Raw genomic sequence first — 17,555 nt, 5'->3', positions numbered from 1 at the left:
CTGTCCTGAAGGTAATTAATGGTTCTTCCCCAGATACATTTTTTGTATTTTACTGAGTACAAATTAATCTATAAGGAATATAGTATTTAGAATTCTGTGTATTTTTCAGAAGTTTATAAAAATGGTATCATATGCACCTATCACTTTGCCAGTGTTTGTCCAACATTGTTTTTAAGGTTTAGTCATGTAGCTGTAGTGCATTCAATTTATCTGCTTTGAAGTATTCCAGTGTATTACTGTTCCATAATTTGTTCATTCCCCTACTGATGGGCATTTAGGTTGTTTCTAGTTTTTTTCACTATAAATTACATTGAAATAAACATCCTCGTATATATCCCCTTTTGTACATGAGCAAGAGTTTTTCTAAGATATATATCTAGAAGTGGAACTGCTGGATAGTAGGACATACCTGTCTTCAGCTATATTAAATATTGCCAAAATTTATATGCCCATGAGCAATGTATCAAAATGCTAGGTACTTCATGTTCTCACCAGCATTTGGTTCTTACCAACACAACTTGATGACTGTGATAGGGTCATCTTGTTGTTTTAATTTACATTTTCTTGATCCCCAGTCTAGTTGAATAATGTTTCAAATGTTTCAAATGTTTATTGGCCTTTCAGATTTCCCTCTTCAGTGACTTGCCTTTACTCACTTTTCTTTTGTGTTGTTTCTGTCTTTTGTATTGATTTGTTCTGTATATATTATGGATTCATATCCCGTTAAGGTTAAATGAATTACGAATCCCCTTCTTCCAGGTGAAGGCTTAACTTTGCCATTTCTTTATAGTGTCATTGTTTTGGAGAAATTTAAAATTTTAATGTGCTCAAAACATATTATCTTTTTTTTTCTTCTGAATTTGTTGATGTTTTATTTGTTACATCTAGGTCTTTAACACACCTAGAATTTATTTTTGTAAATGGTGTGATGTAGGTAATTGAGTTTTTTCTTTTTCTCCTGTATGGATAACCAGTTGTCTCAGCACCATTTATTGAATGTTCTATCAGTGTGGTAGTTAACAATGTTTCTAATGATTTTGTGATTCTTGCTCATCTCTTTCTTAAAGGTTTATGAAAATTACTCATTTGAAGAACTGCGTTTTGCATCACCGACTCCTAAGAGGTGAGGATCATTTTCTCAAAGCGTAGCCAAAACATGTGTTGTCAACTGCTTATAACTAAGATCACCCTGCATTCCAACTTTATTTTCTATAAGTAAATATTTTATAGGATTTAAAAATTCCTGGTAGAGATTTTTTTTTTTAACATCCTTATTGGAGTATAATTGCTTTACAATGTTGTGTTAATTTCTGCTGTATAACAAAGTGAATCAGCTATATGTATACATATATCCCCATATCCCCTGGTAGAGATTTACGACAGGTTTTATAATGTGTAGATTCACAGGTAGAATGTATTTATATTGACCTGTAGTACTGCCAATATGTTACATAATACTAAGGTAATAAAGAAATAACTAGTATCTAAAAGTATATAAATTGGCTTGTAAAGCATTGGTTAGTTTGTTTTTTCTCTTTTTGTTTCCCTCTCTCCTTCACCTAATGAGTGGCAGAGCGATTTCAGTGTATGTTGTATTTGTATTTTCAGTTATGAAGTCTTTTATTTTTAAGCCCCTGGGTAATTCTTTTAACTCCAGATTGAAGCAGATTTTCTGAAACAGATTTTTTGGCTTACTATTTTATTTGCTTGTTAGGAGAAGTACTTTTTAAAACAGTTGCTTGGAAAAACTTATTAGATGGATTGTACTTTAGACAGACCACCTCCAGAGAATTTAGAAAAAGCTCCGAAGTGAATCTGAAACAGCATAAGTACTTGTATTTATCATGTATCAATGACTTATTAGAAATTAACAGGTTACTATGACTTTACTCTGACACGTATGCAAAGTAGAGTTTTAATGCACAATCTAGAAAGTGTTCTGTCAAAATAGCGAAGTTTTGAGAATGTATCTTTGTCTAGGAATAGGGAAGTAGCATTTTGTCTCTGGCTTAGTTTTAGTTACAAAATGTCCATTCAGTAGAAGCACATGATTTTTGTAAACTAAATATGGACTCTGTAGGTTTATAGCATGTTAAATAAGAACAAATTGGCTATTTGCCAGTAAATAGGTTTTTCTATGCATTGGGCATTTTAAACTTAATTTTAAAAGTCTCTTGTCAAAGTGAATGCCTTTATTAATTCAGCAAATACTATTAGGCATCTACTGTATGGAAGGCACTGGGATACTTCTATGAACAAGATAGAGAAGGTGCTGGTTCTCATGGCAGATACATTCCTGTGGAGAAACAAACTATAAATAAGTAAACTACATAGTAATAATAAATAAGGGTATTTGATAGAGAGTGATGGGGAGGGGATAGGTCACCAAAGTATTGGATGACAGGGGAGGGCTGTTTGAGGAGGCGTTATTTGAGTGGAGAGCTAGATGGTAGTTGGTTGTGTAAAGATTTGGGGAAGTTCAATCTAGGAAGAGAAAATCTGGGGTAGATGGAGCTTGATGTCTTTGAGGAACAGAAAGCAGGGCTGGAGAATAGTGAGCAGGAAAGAAAATGGTGGAAGATGAGATCAGAGAACCAGATGATGGCCATACTACATAGGGTCTGGTAAGCTGTGTTAAGGTTGAGTTTTCTTGTAAGAAATTTATTTGGAGGGCTTTTAGCAGGAGAGTGATATAATCTGATTTATAGTTTTAAAAAGATCATTGAGACTGCTCCCTGGAGAATGAATTTCAGGGGAGCAAGAGTGGGAATAGAGAGATGAGTTAGAGACTCTCAGGTGGCTTGGACTAGCGGTGGAAGGGCCTTAGCGGTGGAAATGAAGAGGGGGTGGATGGATTTGGGATACCCTTAGAAGGTGAAGCCAACAGCCTGCTGCTACGATGAAATGGGAGGTGAAGGAAAGAGAAGATCCAAGAGTGAATGTAAGTTCCTTCAGCTTCAGCAGCAGGATAGATTATCCAGCAGAAGAGGGATTTGCCAAGATTGGCCGGCAGACCCAACCAGGCATGTTTTTGTAAAGTTATATTAGAACCCAGCCTTGCTCATGAGCTTATGTATCGTCTGTGGCTGTTTTTACACTACAGTGACAGAGTTAAAATGTTGTGGCAAAGACTGCTTGGCACAATAGACTAAAATACCGTTACAGAAAATGTTACTGACCCCTGGTTTCATGATTTTTATGAGGATCTAAAAGTCTGAGAAATGAACAAGAGTTTTTTGTTTTGCTGGGTGCTGGGGTGAGGAGGAAATAATAATTTTCTTTGGGTATATTAAAATTGAGATGCCAAGATGCCTCTTAGTTATGCAAGTGGGGATATTTCCAGGGCAGCGGGAAATACCAGTTCGAAATTCAGGGGAGAAATAAATGTTTGAGTCATCTTTATACATATGGTATTTAAAACTGAGGAATGGATGACTGATCAACTAGAGAGATGACACTGAAAGAAAAAAGAAGATCTAGACCCACATCCTGGGGCATTCCGTAAGTTAAAGGGTGCTCAGAAAAGGGAGAGCCAACAAAACACTGAGAAAGAATGGCCGGTGAGGTACAAGAAAAACCAGAAAAATGTTGCAGAAGCAAAAAGAAGGTTTTTCAAGAAAGGAGGAGTTGTCGGTTGTTATCAAATGCTACTGAGAGATTGCTGAGGACGAAGAAGCAATGATTGGATTTGGGGACGTGGTGGTCATTGGTGACTGTGACATAATCAATTGCAATGAAGTGTTGGGAGCAAAAGCCTAGTGAGGATAATAAGCTTTGGAAGAGAATTGGAAATGAGGAAATGGAGAGTGATTGTAGGTAATTCTTTAGATAAGTTTTGCTGTAAATGGAAAAAAAGATATAAGACCATATTAGGGAAGGCTGTAATATCAAGGGGAGGTATTTAAGATGGAAGATTCTGAGTTTGTTTGTATAGAAATAGAAATGATCCAGTATAAGTGGGAGAAATTGACGATGAATGAGAGAGAGCAAGATAATTGAATCACAGAAGTGCTGACGGAATGAGATTCACAGCACAAATGGAGGGGCTGGCTTTGGACAAGACCCAGGACACTCTTTCCATTGTAACAGGAGGTAGAGGAAAATAGGTTTAATCTGATTGCAACTTTGAGGTTGTATCTGATTGCTTCTGTTTTTCACTGAAGAAAGTGATGAGGTCATGATCAGCTGAGAGTGAGGAAGAGTGGTGCTAGAGGTTTGAGGTGAGGAGGAAAAAGTAAATTCAATCATGGAGAGTAGGAAAACATGCTATGACAGTAGGATTGCTATTCATTGTGATAATACAATCAGAAATTTTATGTTTGCTGATACATGTTAATGATGATGTCACCTGTTTAACCAAAAGTAAATGTTGCAGTACTCATCTTATTTCCTTTCAGACCCAGTGAGAATATGCTGATTCGTGTCAATAACGATGGCACTTACTGTGCAAATTGGACTCCGGGGGCTATTGGACTCTACACCATTCATGTTACAATCGATGGCATTGAAATAGGTATTTTTTTTTTTTAAGTTGTGAGTTGCTTAGTGCAAAGAACTAGAATCAAAATCCTCTTTCTGTTCTAGTCTGCCCTTTAACATGTATCACAGACATGGACAGATGTCATAACTTTTAGGGGGGCTTCATACCCTCCTTTATAATGAGTACTCAATTCGTGCGTTCTTAAGGTCTTAAAATGTTGTACGAATTTATGGGTCGCTGTAGCCCTCATGATTCCTTCCCTGCGTTCCCTGATGCGGCTGGTCCGGTTCGATCTCCTCCACGCTGCACTGTAGCCGTGTGCATGCCTCGCCTCCCTACCCCGTGGTATGTCTGTCTTCCCTTCCTGGCTGTGAGCAGACACCCCTTTCACCTTTGGATCTCCCAGTCTGGCTCAGTGCCTGGCGCATGATGGCTGCTCGATAAATACTTGCCGAAAGGATGAATTTTTGTTTACCTACCACTAACTTTGAAAAATATATTGCTTTTCCTTTGGACATTAATCTTTCTCTTTTATTTATTTTTAAACTATCCATATAATAGGACAACAGTAGGACAACAAAGCTCTAATAAGTGTTTATCAATATGAATTCCTTATAGCACTGTCTTTCCTAATGCTCCTCAAGCAAAAGGGTTCCTATGATCAGGCAGATTTAGAAAGCCCAATATATTGTGGTCTCTTCTTAGACATTAATACAATTCATATTATCATATTTGGGATTCAAAGAAATCTTGAAATTAAGAATCCTCTCTAAATTTGTTTAATCCTTATCATGAGACCCTTACATGTAGGGAAGAGGAGACAGGTTAGAGATAAAAGTAATACTGATTAACATTCCACCAAAATACCCTTTGGGAAACTTTTAAGTAGTTTGTTTTTACAGTGAAGATAAAGAGGTACTTTACATTGTTGTAACCATAGATGTATAGAATATACATTAATGTAAGTATAGGATCAGATATATTAGATTCATCTATACCATCCTAGAGACCTTTAGTGGCAGCCTTTGCTACACTCTTTTATTTCAGCATATCTTTAAAGCCTTTAGTTCAGCAAACTTTCGTTGGTTCTGGGCAAAACATTGTTCTAGGTAAGAGAGTTCCTGGCAAGTGTTGACAACTTACTGATGATTGCAAGATAAAACAGGCAAACAAAATCACATGAAGTAGAATATAAGTAGTGACGTGCAAGGGGCACAAATTACAGCAGTTCAAAAGTGGAGATAGTCAAGAATGGTTTCTTCTTGGCTAATAGCGGGTAAAGGAAACTGATACAAAGTAGATAAGAAAAATCCACTTATATTTGCTTTCTGGAAAGACACTGAAGAAAAAGATTCATATTTACTTAGAATCATTCATTTTCTTCCCCACCTTCTTAACTTAGCTTTCTCCAAAGGTGACCAAACTGTTAGTAGACTAGGATCTTGCTTGACTGCAGTCAAGGACAGATAATAATACATTAGAATAAGGAGGATGATAATAGCATTTAATATATATCTAAAAATTTTTATACATACCTTATATATTTTATATATATTTTAAAAATCATTTCATTCTCACAGCATCTCAGTGAGATAGGTGCTATTCTCATCCCTATTTTATAGATTAAAAAAATGAGGCACAGAGAGTCAAACAGTTGGTGGCAGATGTGGGAACAGCCAAGTCTAACATGAGAAGCCCAGCTCTTGGACACCATGCTGTGCTGCCTGTTACTCAGGAGATGATTGGTATAGATGATGAGTAGTGTTCTGATTGGTTGTTATGAGATAACGTTTGATCACACGAGGGTTTCTTTTTTATTATTTTGAATTTTTCAGTATTATTTTACATATTCTATAGCCCCTCCTCTTTTCCTTGAACCCCTGAGACACCCCTTTGGAATCTTAAGGTCATTTTTCAGATACTTATCTCTTAGCTATTAAATATTAATCACCTTAAAAGGACAGAATTCAGATATTTGTTTTAATTGTTTAAAATAGCCTGTGAGTGTATATTAAGTTAGGTTTAAGGGTCCTCCCTCCCTTGTGTTCTCAAATGTTACAGTTCCCTTCCTTTTCTTACAGATGCTGGCCTAGAAGTAAAAGTAAAAGACCCACCAAAAGGGATGATACCGCCAGGAACTCAGCTGGTCAAACCAAAGACTGAGCCTCAACCAAATAAGGTTAGGGTAGAATGAAATCAGAACATGAATTGGTCTGAGATTTATTAATTTTCTTCATTGATGCTTCAAGGTAGCCATCAAACACCTCATATTTTACTTTATTTCAGTATTCGAATTCTAAATATTCCTAAATGAACTTGAAGAATAGTTCATGATAATTCTAATCATTTCTCAATTGTAGAACCTGTACTTTTTGGTTTCTTTGTATAATGCTATAGTAATTTATAGGCCTTGTGTACTTTCTGTTATTGAAAGTTTACAATTGGGACTTCCCTGGTGGTCCAGTGGTTAAGACTCCGCACTGCCAATGCAGGGGTTCCGGTTTCGATCCCTGGTCAGGGAACTAGATCCTGCATGCTGCAACTAAAGATCCCGTGTGCCGCAACGAAAGATCCCGCGTGCCGCAACTAAGGCTTGGCGCAGCCAAATGAATAAATAAAAGCTACCCTTTAAAAAAAAAAAAAAAGGAAATAAAGTTTACAATTCACAAAATGTCTACTGAAATTAAGTGTATAAAGTTGACAAGGTTAAAGTATCCTGTGCTGGTAAAAGAAAAAATTTATTTCCTAACATCTAAAGAGTAAGCACTATAGGAATTTTAGTAAACTACTTATTAAAAAAGAAACATGGATAGTAGAATTTATATACCTTCCTGAAAGGAAAAAAATGGCTCTTTTCTCTTTTTTATCATATGTCTTCAAAGTTTAGAGAAGAAATTATAAATATATATTAATAATTTTCTATTTTTTTCAATAATTTACATTTTTATACATTTTAAAAAACAACATTTTTTAAAAATGTTGTTTTTATAAATGTTTTCTCTTGTTGTTTTTTATAAATTAACCACTGTTATTTGCACAGGGAAACCAGCTACAAATAATTTTGGAAACTTTCTCAGAATTATACTTTCAAGTCTGTTTAATTTTCTCTCTTACCACTTACTTATAAGGTCTCTGTTCCGTGATTTCCCCTGTCTCACCTGTCTGTCTTTGCCTTTCTCAGGTTCGAAGATTTGTGGCCAAGGACAGTGCAGGGCTCCGTATCCGAAGCCACCCTTCCCTTCAGAGTGAGCAGATAGGCATAGTGAAGGTCAATGGAACCATCACTTTCATTGATGAGGTAATTTGTAAGGAAACACTTGGTAATAAATTTTGGACAGAAAGTATTTGCATTGTTTACACAATGTAAGTTTACTAAATTGTTTGTTAGAATGTGTTTTAAGCAGTTTGGGTAGTGTTTGGGAAATCATTTCACAGAATTTCAAAATTCTGTTCATTGAGTTTCAAACATTGCATTCATTTTTCTTTATCAATAAAAAAAGTAACTAAAATTATATTTTTAGCATAAAAGGAGTTCAGCTAACATGGTAGTCAGAACCTGTACAAGGATTCAATGAAAATGAGTACAGTTTTTCTTGAATTTTTAAAATGTGGTTTGTTTTTGAATGTGTTTATTATATTGCCTTAACTTTGGACAGTACATTTTTCTAATAATACAGTCAAGTAACTTCCAATTCTGAAAATCTAAATTGAGGGGAAGGAAGTCTGAAGTTCTTTTGGGAAACATCTGATTTTATGTTTGAAATATTTATCTTAAAGTGTGATTTTTTTGTGTGCTTTTACTCCTGAGTGACATTGTTTTTTACAGTCTCACCATGTGAATTATCATATTGCTTGGCATTCCTTGCTGGTTTTTTCCTTAAAGGTTCTCTCAAAACCTAGAGAAAACTAGATGCTTAATCTCCATGTCCAGCATTATTTGCCTGCTTTGTAGCCTTTCGGACCTTGCTGCCCTCATAGGAGTTACAGGAGAGCGTGGCTTGTTTCTGTTGCTTATACTCCATAGATCCACAATGATGATGGTGTGTGGCTGAGGCTGAACGATGAGACGATAAAGAAGTATGTTCCTAACATGAATGGTTACACTGAAGCCTGGTGCCTCTCTTTTAATCAGCATCTTGGGAAGAGTCTTCTGATCCCTGTTGACGTAAGTGAAAGGTGGTTTTAGAAAGCTTTCTAGGTATACTCTGTCCTCATTACAGGGCTTTCTTTAATTAAGGCTTCTCAGTTCTGAGGTAAACCACAACTAAATAACTTTAAGTGCTTGAATTCTGAGAGCTTCTGTGTAATAAAGAGGGAGTTTGGCAAGGCTAAGGACCTTAGTACTTACTATGGTCCATCACAAGCAGGAGGTAGTAAATTAAAACTAGGCCTGCTAAATTCCTTTCACAGAGGTAGGGAACGAGAGCGGTTACGGTTTTTTTTCCCTTTCTTATTCACAATACTGTTTGGATTGAATTCCAAACTAAAATTTAAGAATTCAGTGTTACTATTCATTTCAGAAATATGTATAATGTATTTTTTGTATGTTGGCATTTTGTAATTCTGTGTTGTCTAAGTTTGAATCTTTTCTCTCTTGGCATGTGATACTGCTGTGTTAAAATAAGGTGGATTTTTAGACTTGTGGTGCTGTAGTGTTCTGGTTGAAGTTAAATCTTAGTGTCTGAGAGAATTCACTGAGCCTCTTTGACAGATGCAGTAGAATACTTAGAGTGTTCAAAAGTTTGTTCTATCACTAAATATGATAGGAACCCACAGCTCTTTTTATAATTTAAACAGAAATATATGATTTTTTTCTTTTTCATCTCCATCAAATGTATTCCTTATGACACTGCTAATAAATAGAACAGGTAAATTTTTATTTTAAAAAAACCTTAGTATTTTAAACAGTTGAATTTCTTAAAAATCAGTGTATAAAACTAGCTCTTTATATCAAGTCATTTAATATATTGTTTGTTTTTCTCCTTAATAGTTCAGAGTAATGTTCTCCAAAGGGGTGTATACAAGATGATTCTTTGGGAAAGAAAATAACAGAACTTCTATTTAAATTTATTGATTTCATTCTTTTCTCTATTCCTTTGTATATGTTTTATAATGTACAGTGGGGAGAGATATATCTATCTATATACTTTTTTACAAATAGATGGGTGATAAAGAAAGTTTGGAGAGTGTTGGTCTACTGCTTTTTTGATTTTTTGATTTTTTTCATCTGTGGCTCGAAAGTTGGCCTTAAATGGTTTGAACCCATCTCTCATTATGGTAACCAAATATTCTTCAGGATTACGAAAATGATATTTTAAGTGAGATAATTATAAAAGCCATTTTGTTTATTTCATTAACAGCATATTTTTAAAATTTTGACCAATTTAGAGTTTTGTGTATTTTAAGGCCCTAATAAGGCATTATATTAGATTATATTATCTTTGCTACCTTCCCCACTTCAAAATTTTCTTCCCAATTCCTTTGTTTGCTCATTTGAGGAGGTGGTTTTGGAAGAGGAAGATATTCACACAGATAGAGCAAGAGAATAAACAAAGGTAGAAAGGAAGAGCAAGAAGTGTGCTGTGTGCTGAAGTTCTGAATCCCATGGCTTTATTTTGGCCCACTGGTGTTCTGTTATTTGATGCTTTTAAACTCTAGCCAAGAGACAGTTTTTAGTAGACAGTCTTGAGGTCAGAGAGAGAGGACACAATAAAGGTAAGAGGGAACGCTAAATGGAGTGAGCCGTACAAATACTCGTTGATGGCTTTTCACTGGTATGTGAATGAGGAGATTATCACTGACTTATTTGAAAAATCTAGATGAAGAATATTGGAGATAGAAAGTAAAATGAAGTAGCTTTTGATATTTTCTAGCTTGTCTTTATGTTGAAGAATGGCATGAGTTCTCTTTTAATGTTAAGCAACTCAGAGTATCTGGTATCATTAAGAAGGCTGAGGTTTTTCTGGTTCCTTTATTTTAAGGATGGTAGTGACTTGAGATCCTTATAAATTAAAGGAAAGATGCCAGTAGAAAAGGGAGACATTAAAGATGTAGATAAGAAATCTGAAGGCTGAAAGAGGAGGAGAAAATAGAATTGAGGGCACATTGGAGAGTTGTTTCTGTGAAGGAGGAGGGGGTATGTATGGCAGTGGGTAAGTTTTTAGGGTTGGGGGAGGAAGGGAAGAGGTTGAAGGAGACCGTGATTTCCATATAGAAGGGAGAAAAGTCATCAGTTGAGATTGAAACAACTGAGTTAAGCTAGAGAGTTTAGAAATGCCATAAAGATTTGGAGTAATGTTTGAGAGAAATAGGAGCGGGATCTGACAAAAAAACTACTTGTTTGGGGATTATTGGGCCACTAAGGACCCAGTGGGACCACTGGATAGATCCATTCTGGATACCCTTCCTCTCCCATGGCCCTAACTATCCAGCATTAAAGGAGCCAGGAAAACAGATGATAGCATTGGCTGGAATTTCCTGGGCTGCTATGACAGGAAAATAGGGACAAAAGGGAATTTCAAATGCTGATGAAAGAGCAATTGAGATCACCAACTGTGGGATCCAGCCTAAGTTAGAAATGTGAAAGGACAAATGGACGGTCCAAGGGACTTGGAGGACTTAATAAAACAGAACGATATAGTGAGTGCGCTATACTTGAAGAGCTGGAAGGAGATAGGCAATTTTTGTGATAACATAGCATATTTGAATTTGATTTCATACTTAGAGCATTTTATTGAATGAAATGGCTCATTAATGTGGCCATGAGAGGGCAGCTGAAGTATGTTGGAAGTAAACGTCATTGGAACTGCCCAAGTCTAAGAACTAAAAGGCTAGGCAGTTGATTGATATCCACATCGACACGAAGACATACCAGTGATGGCAACACTGTGACCTGCAAAGTTTGAAGGAGAGTTTGTTTACCATTGGAGGAAGAGTCCCATTAGATACAATATAAAGTCATGGGACAAATGGGAATAATTAGATGTTGGATCAGGAAGAAGCCTAGAGTAGTTTTGGTATAAAAAGAGAATAGGTAGATGACATAAGGAGGGTTTATATTTTATGTGGTGACCAAAGAGGACAGAGGGGATGTGTGACAACTGGCCTAGGGCTTCAAACAGGTCTGGTATAAAGTTGCTTCAATGAGGGTGTTATATGAGGACCCACAGAGTCAGAGCCTGGCATAGGCAAGAACAGGCTAGTTTTCCAAGGTTTTGATTTTAAGGACCAGGACAGGCCTCTTATACAGTCAATAAGTTTTTAATGAGTACCTTACTCGACAGGGCAGAGCATGATAGGGCATAGAGGGGATAATGATTCCATCTCATCTCCTCAAGGAACTAATAGAGCTAAATAAACGCATCTTGCTGCTTCTTCCCTTTGCATCTTTTACTTCATTTACTACTAGAAAAATGCTTGCCACCTATTCTCCCTTTTTATACTTCAGTTCTTTTGTGAGTAAATCAACTATAAATTATGGCTAACCATTGTGAAACACTACTCAATTAAAAAAAGAAAGCTAGGAGATTTGAAATAAAATTAGAAATTATCGAGGAGTAATGCCACTAACTTAAAAAGATGCAAAAGTACCAAAAAGTTGCCTTGAGCAGCCCTCACATGAACCTCTTCAGCCTTTTCTAGTTACAACAATTTTGTATTCACATGAATGCGTGTACCCTGTTTGGAGCCTGACTCAAACAAACTGTTGGAGAGAATGGGGGTAGGGATTGGAAATTAAACACTGACTAAATATTTGATGAACTATTTTTTTTTAAAAAGATTACCATAAATAGTCATATTTAGCTTTAAAATGATTTTTGTTGCGCTGTCTTGTTTATTTACTCATATGGTAGAACTATCATTTTCATTGTAGATAAGTACTTTAGCTAAATTTTGGCCTACCTAGCAGTAGTTCTATTTAAACATCATTACTTTGCTAAGAAATAATGACATCCTAACTTAGTTCAAATATGACTTTAACTGTGTTTTAGTACTTTAGTAATGCTCTAGTTTAGAGATTAAATAGCATTAGACATCCATATTATGACTATGTCTTTTTTAGAATATTTTTAAATCAAAAAAAATGTTTTTAATCAGTGGGAAGAATAGGGATAAATATGAAGAGTGCAGATCCTTTTTTGTGAGGTGCTCACGGTCTGTTAGAACTTGTTGCCCCTTTTAGAACACACTATTTAATTTTACATCTTAGAGTCTTTGTTTATGTTGTTTCATTTGTCTAAAATGCTTTTGCTTCCATTTTTTTTTTCTAACTTTTCTAGTATTTTCCTAATTGGCCAGGCTCAAAAATTTCTGTCAACGTTTCTCATCCCTGTACATCCCAATAATGCTGTAGTTATCAATTCATTAATTGTTCACTCAGCATATATTTATTGAGTCCTTATTATGTACCAGATACTAAGCTGGGAAGTAAGTGTTGGGTGGAGAGGCAAAGGGGAGGGATACAAAATAAGTAAGAGTGCAGTTCTTGATCTTGGGGTACTCACTATGTAATGGGATAGACATACAATATTCAGATAATTAAGTTGCATTGTGGTAAGTTATAGAGTGACTTTACTTAGGAGGTGACATTTGAGGAAATCTTAAAGAAAAAGTGCCAGGACAAAGTAAAGTAATTTCACATTAGAGAGTCAGATGTCCAAAGTTATGGAGGCATGCTATGTATGGAAACTAAAAAATAGTTGATACGGGTGAAGCAAGAATTGAGGGTAAAAAGCATATAAGTACTGGGGAAATTAGCTTTTTCTCTCCTTTCTCAGGTAGCACTTTGTCTGTAAAAGCGGAAAAGGCTTATGATGTCTTTCTCCAACTACCCATAACGTTTAGTTTGGATTTTTTTTGGCCTTTAGCCCATTTGTATTTATATACCTCTTATTTCTGTTAAGCTCCTCAAGGGTTAGGACTCATTTAGGATCCCTTCTTATATTTTTTCTTCCAGAGTGTTAAATATTACATTTTGCTCGTGGTAGGCATTCGACATTTGTTAAATACTAAATTTTAGTTCTTGGCATTTGGTAGGATCATACTGCTTAAAATAATTTCTGACCCTCTTATGCTCCATACCTTAATTGTCTCATTTAATTTTCATTGTGCCCCTTTGATTAAGTTTTTATCATTCTCATTTTTCCAGTGACAGAAGAGAGCTAGTCTCCCAAGATCATAAGTAGTAAGTAGTGGAGCTAGCTCTGGAACTCCAGTTGATGTGATTCCAAAGCCCATTTTTTTATGTTTAGTCTACCTTAATCTAGTGGAGCCATAAGGATAAATAGTTATAAAAGGATAAAGTAAATATAGCAATAAGAATCATATTACTTTGGCTAGAACTCCACAATTAAATAAATATGAATACTAACAACCTTAATGGTTGAATGAGGATGAATATCGTGATGTATGTTGAAGGTATACCTGGGGAAGGCTGATTTTAAATTAAAATTCTTAAGATTTGGAAACTACAAATGCAAGCCAATAGAATGTTTCAGATACCAGGGAAAATATGTTTAAAAAGAGAGAGAAAATCAGTTATGCACATGACGTGGGAGACATTTGACTGCCTGTAATAGAGCCTAAATTTTTTGGAAAGCAAGTCTACTTCTAAAATAGGAGATATTACTGATCTGAAACTTATAGGCCCAGTTCTTTGGATTCTTTGTCAAAAATGAGGTCTTTTCACATTGTGAATGAGCTTGAGTGGTAGAGAAAGTTTATATCAAGGAAAGTAGATGATACCTCATTAGAAGTATTCAAAGATATCTTTATAATGCCCATATTAACCAAATTCTTGCAGAAGCAACTTGAGTCTCCGAACACGCCGTGCAATTATACAAACCACTTTCTACCTACTTAGGCTGATTGGTGTTCACATATAGAAAGTAGGTTGATTTTTCTGAATTTGGGGGCTCTGAAGATTTGGGGGAGAGATGAAGGAAAAATACCATTTGGTATTCTCTCTTATAACATTACTCAGGGTAATTGGTAAAATTAGCAAATGTTTCTTGCATTTTATGTCAGTTTCATTCTTTTGGGATACCTAATGATGCCTGATAGTCACAGCTTTAATATACCCCAAATTTCTTGATTTTGTCTCGTTAATAAATTTGTGTGTATATGTATGCATAACCTGTTTTTCAGTCCTACTAAATACTAAGTAGTTACTTAATACACCATTAGTAAATATGCTGTCCTTAGATGGTTATCAAAAGCTTCATTTCATACTTTAGCTTGAAGAATGGAATTAAGGCTTAAATTCCATTTAAGCCTTAATTTAAGCCTCTATTAAAATAACACTATAATTGTTTGTATATATGCTGTGATTAATTTCCCTGAGATATTTTATCTTTTTCACTTTAAAAATGGCAATTTTTAACTCTGTGATCATCCAGCACAATGAAACAATTACTATCTTTTTTTTTTTTCTTTCTTTTTTTCTTTTGCGTGAGCATTTGGCATGTTTGGTCATGTATTTCTCCATGAAAATTATTCGCTTATTTGATCTCTTCTATGCCTTGAAAGATTATTGTCTTAGAGTTGCAATTTGGTGCTCATCAATTTAGTTAGGTTTTTAGCATGCCTCAGTTTCTAATTTTCTTGACAGAACTTTTTTGCCTTCACAATAGTCTTTGAGAATAGAATGATTTCGATTATTGTAGATATGTGTGTATTTGTATATGTGTGTGTGTATATATATATACACACTTCTACATACATATATAGTGGTGCTCATATTATTCTATAAAATTATACAATATGAAAGCTTATTTATATATTTTAATAGTGAGAAATTGAGACTTTGGAGAGATTAATATTTTCATGCATGTTCTAATATTTTCATGCATGTTCATATCTTTAGACTAAACTTTCCTAAATTTTCGAAAGAAAACTATGCAAGTACATTTTATTTTTAAACTCCAGCTTTCTATCTGGTGCTTTTTTGATACTTGATAAATGCAATTTTATTAGGATAACACATTTTAAAAATAATCTTATAGTAAACCAGTGTAGACTAAGAATTTTCTACAAATGCAGAACAAAAGCAAAAAAGAGTCAAATTTGAATCCACATATAATTAACATGTACAAAATTGATTTTATTGGCAATTTGTTACCATGGTTAGCAGTTACATCACTTTAAGGTATCATTGTATATGTTAACTCATGTCCTCAGACTGAGGAAACACTTGAGTTTGCACATTGAAATAAGAGAGGGAATTCCCTGGCAGTCCAGTGGTTAGGACTCCACGCTTTCACTGTCGAGGGTGCGGGTTCAGTCCCTGGTTGGGGAACTAAGATCCCACAAGTTGCATGGCGCAGCAAAAATTTTTAAAAAATAAAAATAAAAGAGAGATACAAGCTTTAAAATTGTCAGTCACCACATTGCTTCTTTATTCCTAACTCATCTGCATTGCTTTTTACAACGCTTTTCACATTGCTTTTGATGCTAGAAAAATTTATGCTAAAAAATATTAATATTGTTTTATGTCAAAAGGTTTGCACCACTATTCTCTGCAAAGGAGAAAAACCATTGAGCAAATACTCCACAAATTCTTACATACATGGATGAACCAGTAAGGACATCTTTTCCCCCCCAAAACAGTATTTCAAAATACTTTGCAACATGTTTCCACTTCACCTAAAGAGAAAGTGCCCTGTCTGCTGTCTATTTTTAAATGTGAAGGGGGCTTTGGCTTTTTGTTTTTTTCTTTTGTTTTGCATTTATCTGTAGGCACACTAATAGAAGCTCATTTTTTTTCTGGCTTTTATATGTTTTATATTTCTATATTAGCATATATGTATGTATATGGGTCTGTATCTACATCTGTCCATACATGTACATACATGAGGAAAATACAGAACTGGAAAATATTAAATAAATTCTCGTTATCTAAAATGGCTTACAGTTGGTTGGGAATTGTGTTGTTTCTTTTGTGCTGAAGTCTTGGATAATGACAACTTTCATTAACATTTTGAATGTCCTCTTTTTTGGTATTTATATAAGCAGTAAAATTGTGTAATTACTGGTTTCTGGAAGGATTTTAATTTCAGATCAAATAAATATGTTCGATAGGATGATATGTCTATGTAAATGTATATCATTTTAATTTTTATGAAAACATTTTGTGAAAATGTTGATTTTTCTGGGACCATGTTGCTGTGAATTGGTTGTTCTGTAACAAAATATTTTTAGACTCTAGAGATCCTAAATGCTCTGTGCATTTCCTAAACTTTAAGATGGAGGAAACTAGGTCTGCCTTTTGATAAAAGTTCAGATTGTATGTTTTTTCTCTATGCTTTTCTTAACAAATTTGCTAACAGCTTTCAGTAACATTTCCAAGCGACTTTTTTCTCACTTATAGAAGAGAGCAAAATTTAAAAATGACTTAGATTTTTTTTTCTTTTTGATTTTTTTTTGTACTTTAAACAGAGATAACTAGTTCACATATACTACATGCCATTATCATTCATGATAATAGTTGCTCTATCTATACAATCTGTGTTAGTCACAGTTTCTTTATAAAACAGCAGACTGTTTTCTGCCATAAAACAAATCTGACTTGTACTGGAATAGACGCGTCATCATTTAAAGGAGTTTGAAGGTGTCCTTCTTGCACTGACTGTCTTAAGATTTAAATCAATGTCTGGCTCTTAATTGTAGTAAATGGCATGACACACTATATCCATGGAGCGCTTTTGACAAAAACTTATGTATCGGAATTTCTTTGCTGTGTGGTTTACTCAGGTGGCTTCAGTTTCCCTTTAGTGAAATAACATTCCCGTGCTGGTGCTAGAGTATAGAACATTGTTGTTACTGTGAACGCATCTTCTGCAGATGATATCCTGTTCCCTTTCTTTGTTGATATTTTTCTTTCTTAAACTTTGTTGCTCAGAATATCTTTAATGCTAGCCAAGGAGTCAGGGATTTGGACGTATTTTCATGGACTTCCAAAGCTTTTTTCCCCCAGGTGAGTTAACTGTAAGGAACAGTCATACATTATTCAGGTATTTCAGCTTGTATAACAAATTTTACATTGTATCTTTGAAGCCTTTACTTAAGATTAATTTTA

At 34.9% G+C, this 17,555-nt stretch overlaps 1 protein-coding gene across 6 annotated transcripts in view; it reads left to right on the top strand.

The window, feature by feature from the left end:
* Positions 1 to 17,555, top strand: part of MYCBP2 (MYC binding protein 2) — a 269,085-nt gene that overhangs the window by 179,767 nt on the left and 71,763 nt on the right. For all 6 annotated transcript variants that reach the window (XM_059903372.1, XM_059903374.1, XM_059903373.1 and 3 more), the window contains 5 exons: positions 1,068 to 1,123; positions 4,398 to 4,513; positions 6,562 to 6,659; positions 7,662 to 7,778; positions 8,505 to 8,645. In XM_059903372.1, coding sequence (XP_059759355.1) covers positions 1,068 to 1,123; positions 4,398 to 4,513; positions 6,562 to 6,659; positions 7,662 to 7,778; positions 8,505 to 8,645 — 528 coding nt within the window. The remainder of the gene's footprint in view (positions 1 to 1,067; positions 1,124 to 4,397; positions 4,514 to 6,561; positions 6,660 to 7,661; positions 7,779 to 8,504; positions 8,646 to 17,555) is intronic.

The sequence above is a fragment of the Balaenoptera ricei genome, chromosome 18 (genome assembly GCF_028023285.1).
Source record: "Balaenoptera ricei isolate mBalRic1 chromosome 18, mBalRic1.hap2, whole genome shotgun sequence".
NCBI classification, from domain to species: Eukaryota; Metazoa; Chordata; class Mammalia; order Artiodactyla; family Balaenopteridae; genus Balaenoptera; species Balaenoptera ricei.
Note: the sequence above shows the minus strand (reverse complement) of the source record. Positions and strands in the feature narration are given on the sequence as shown.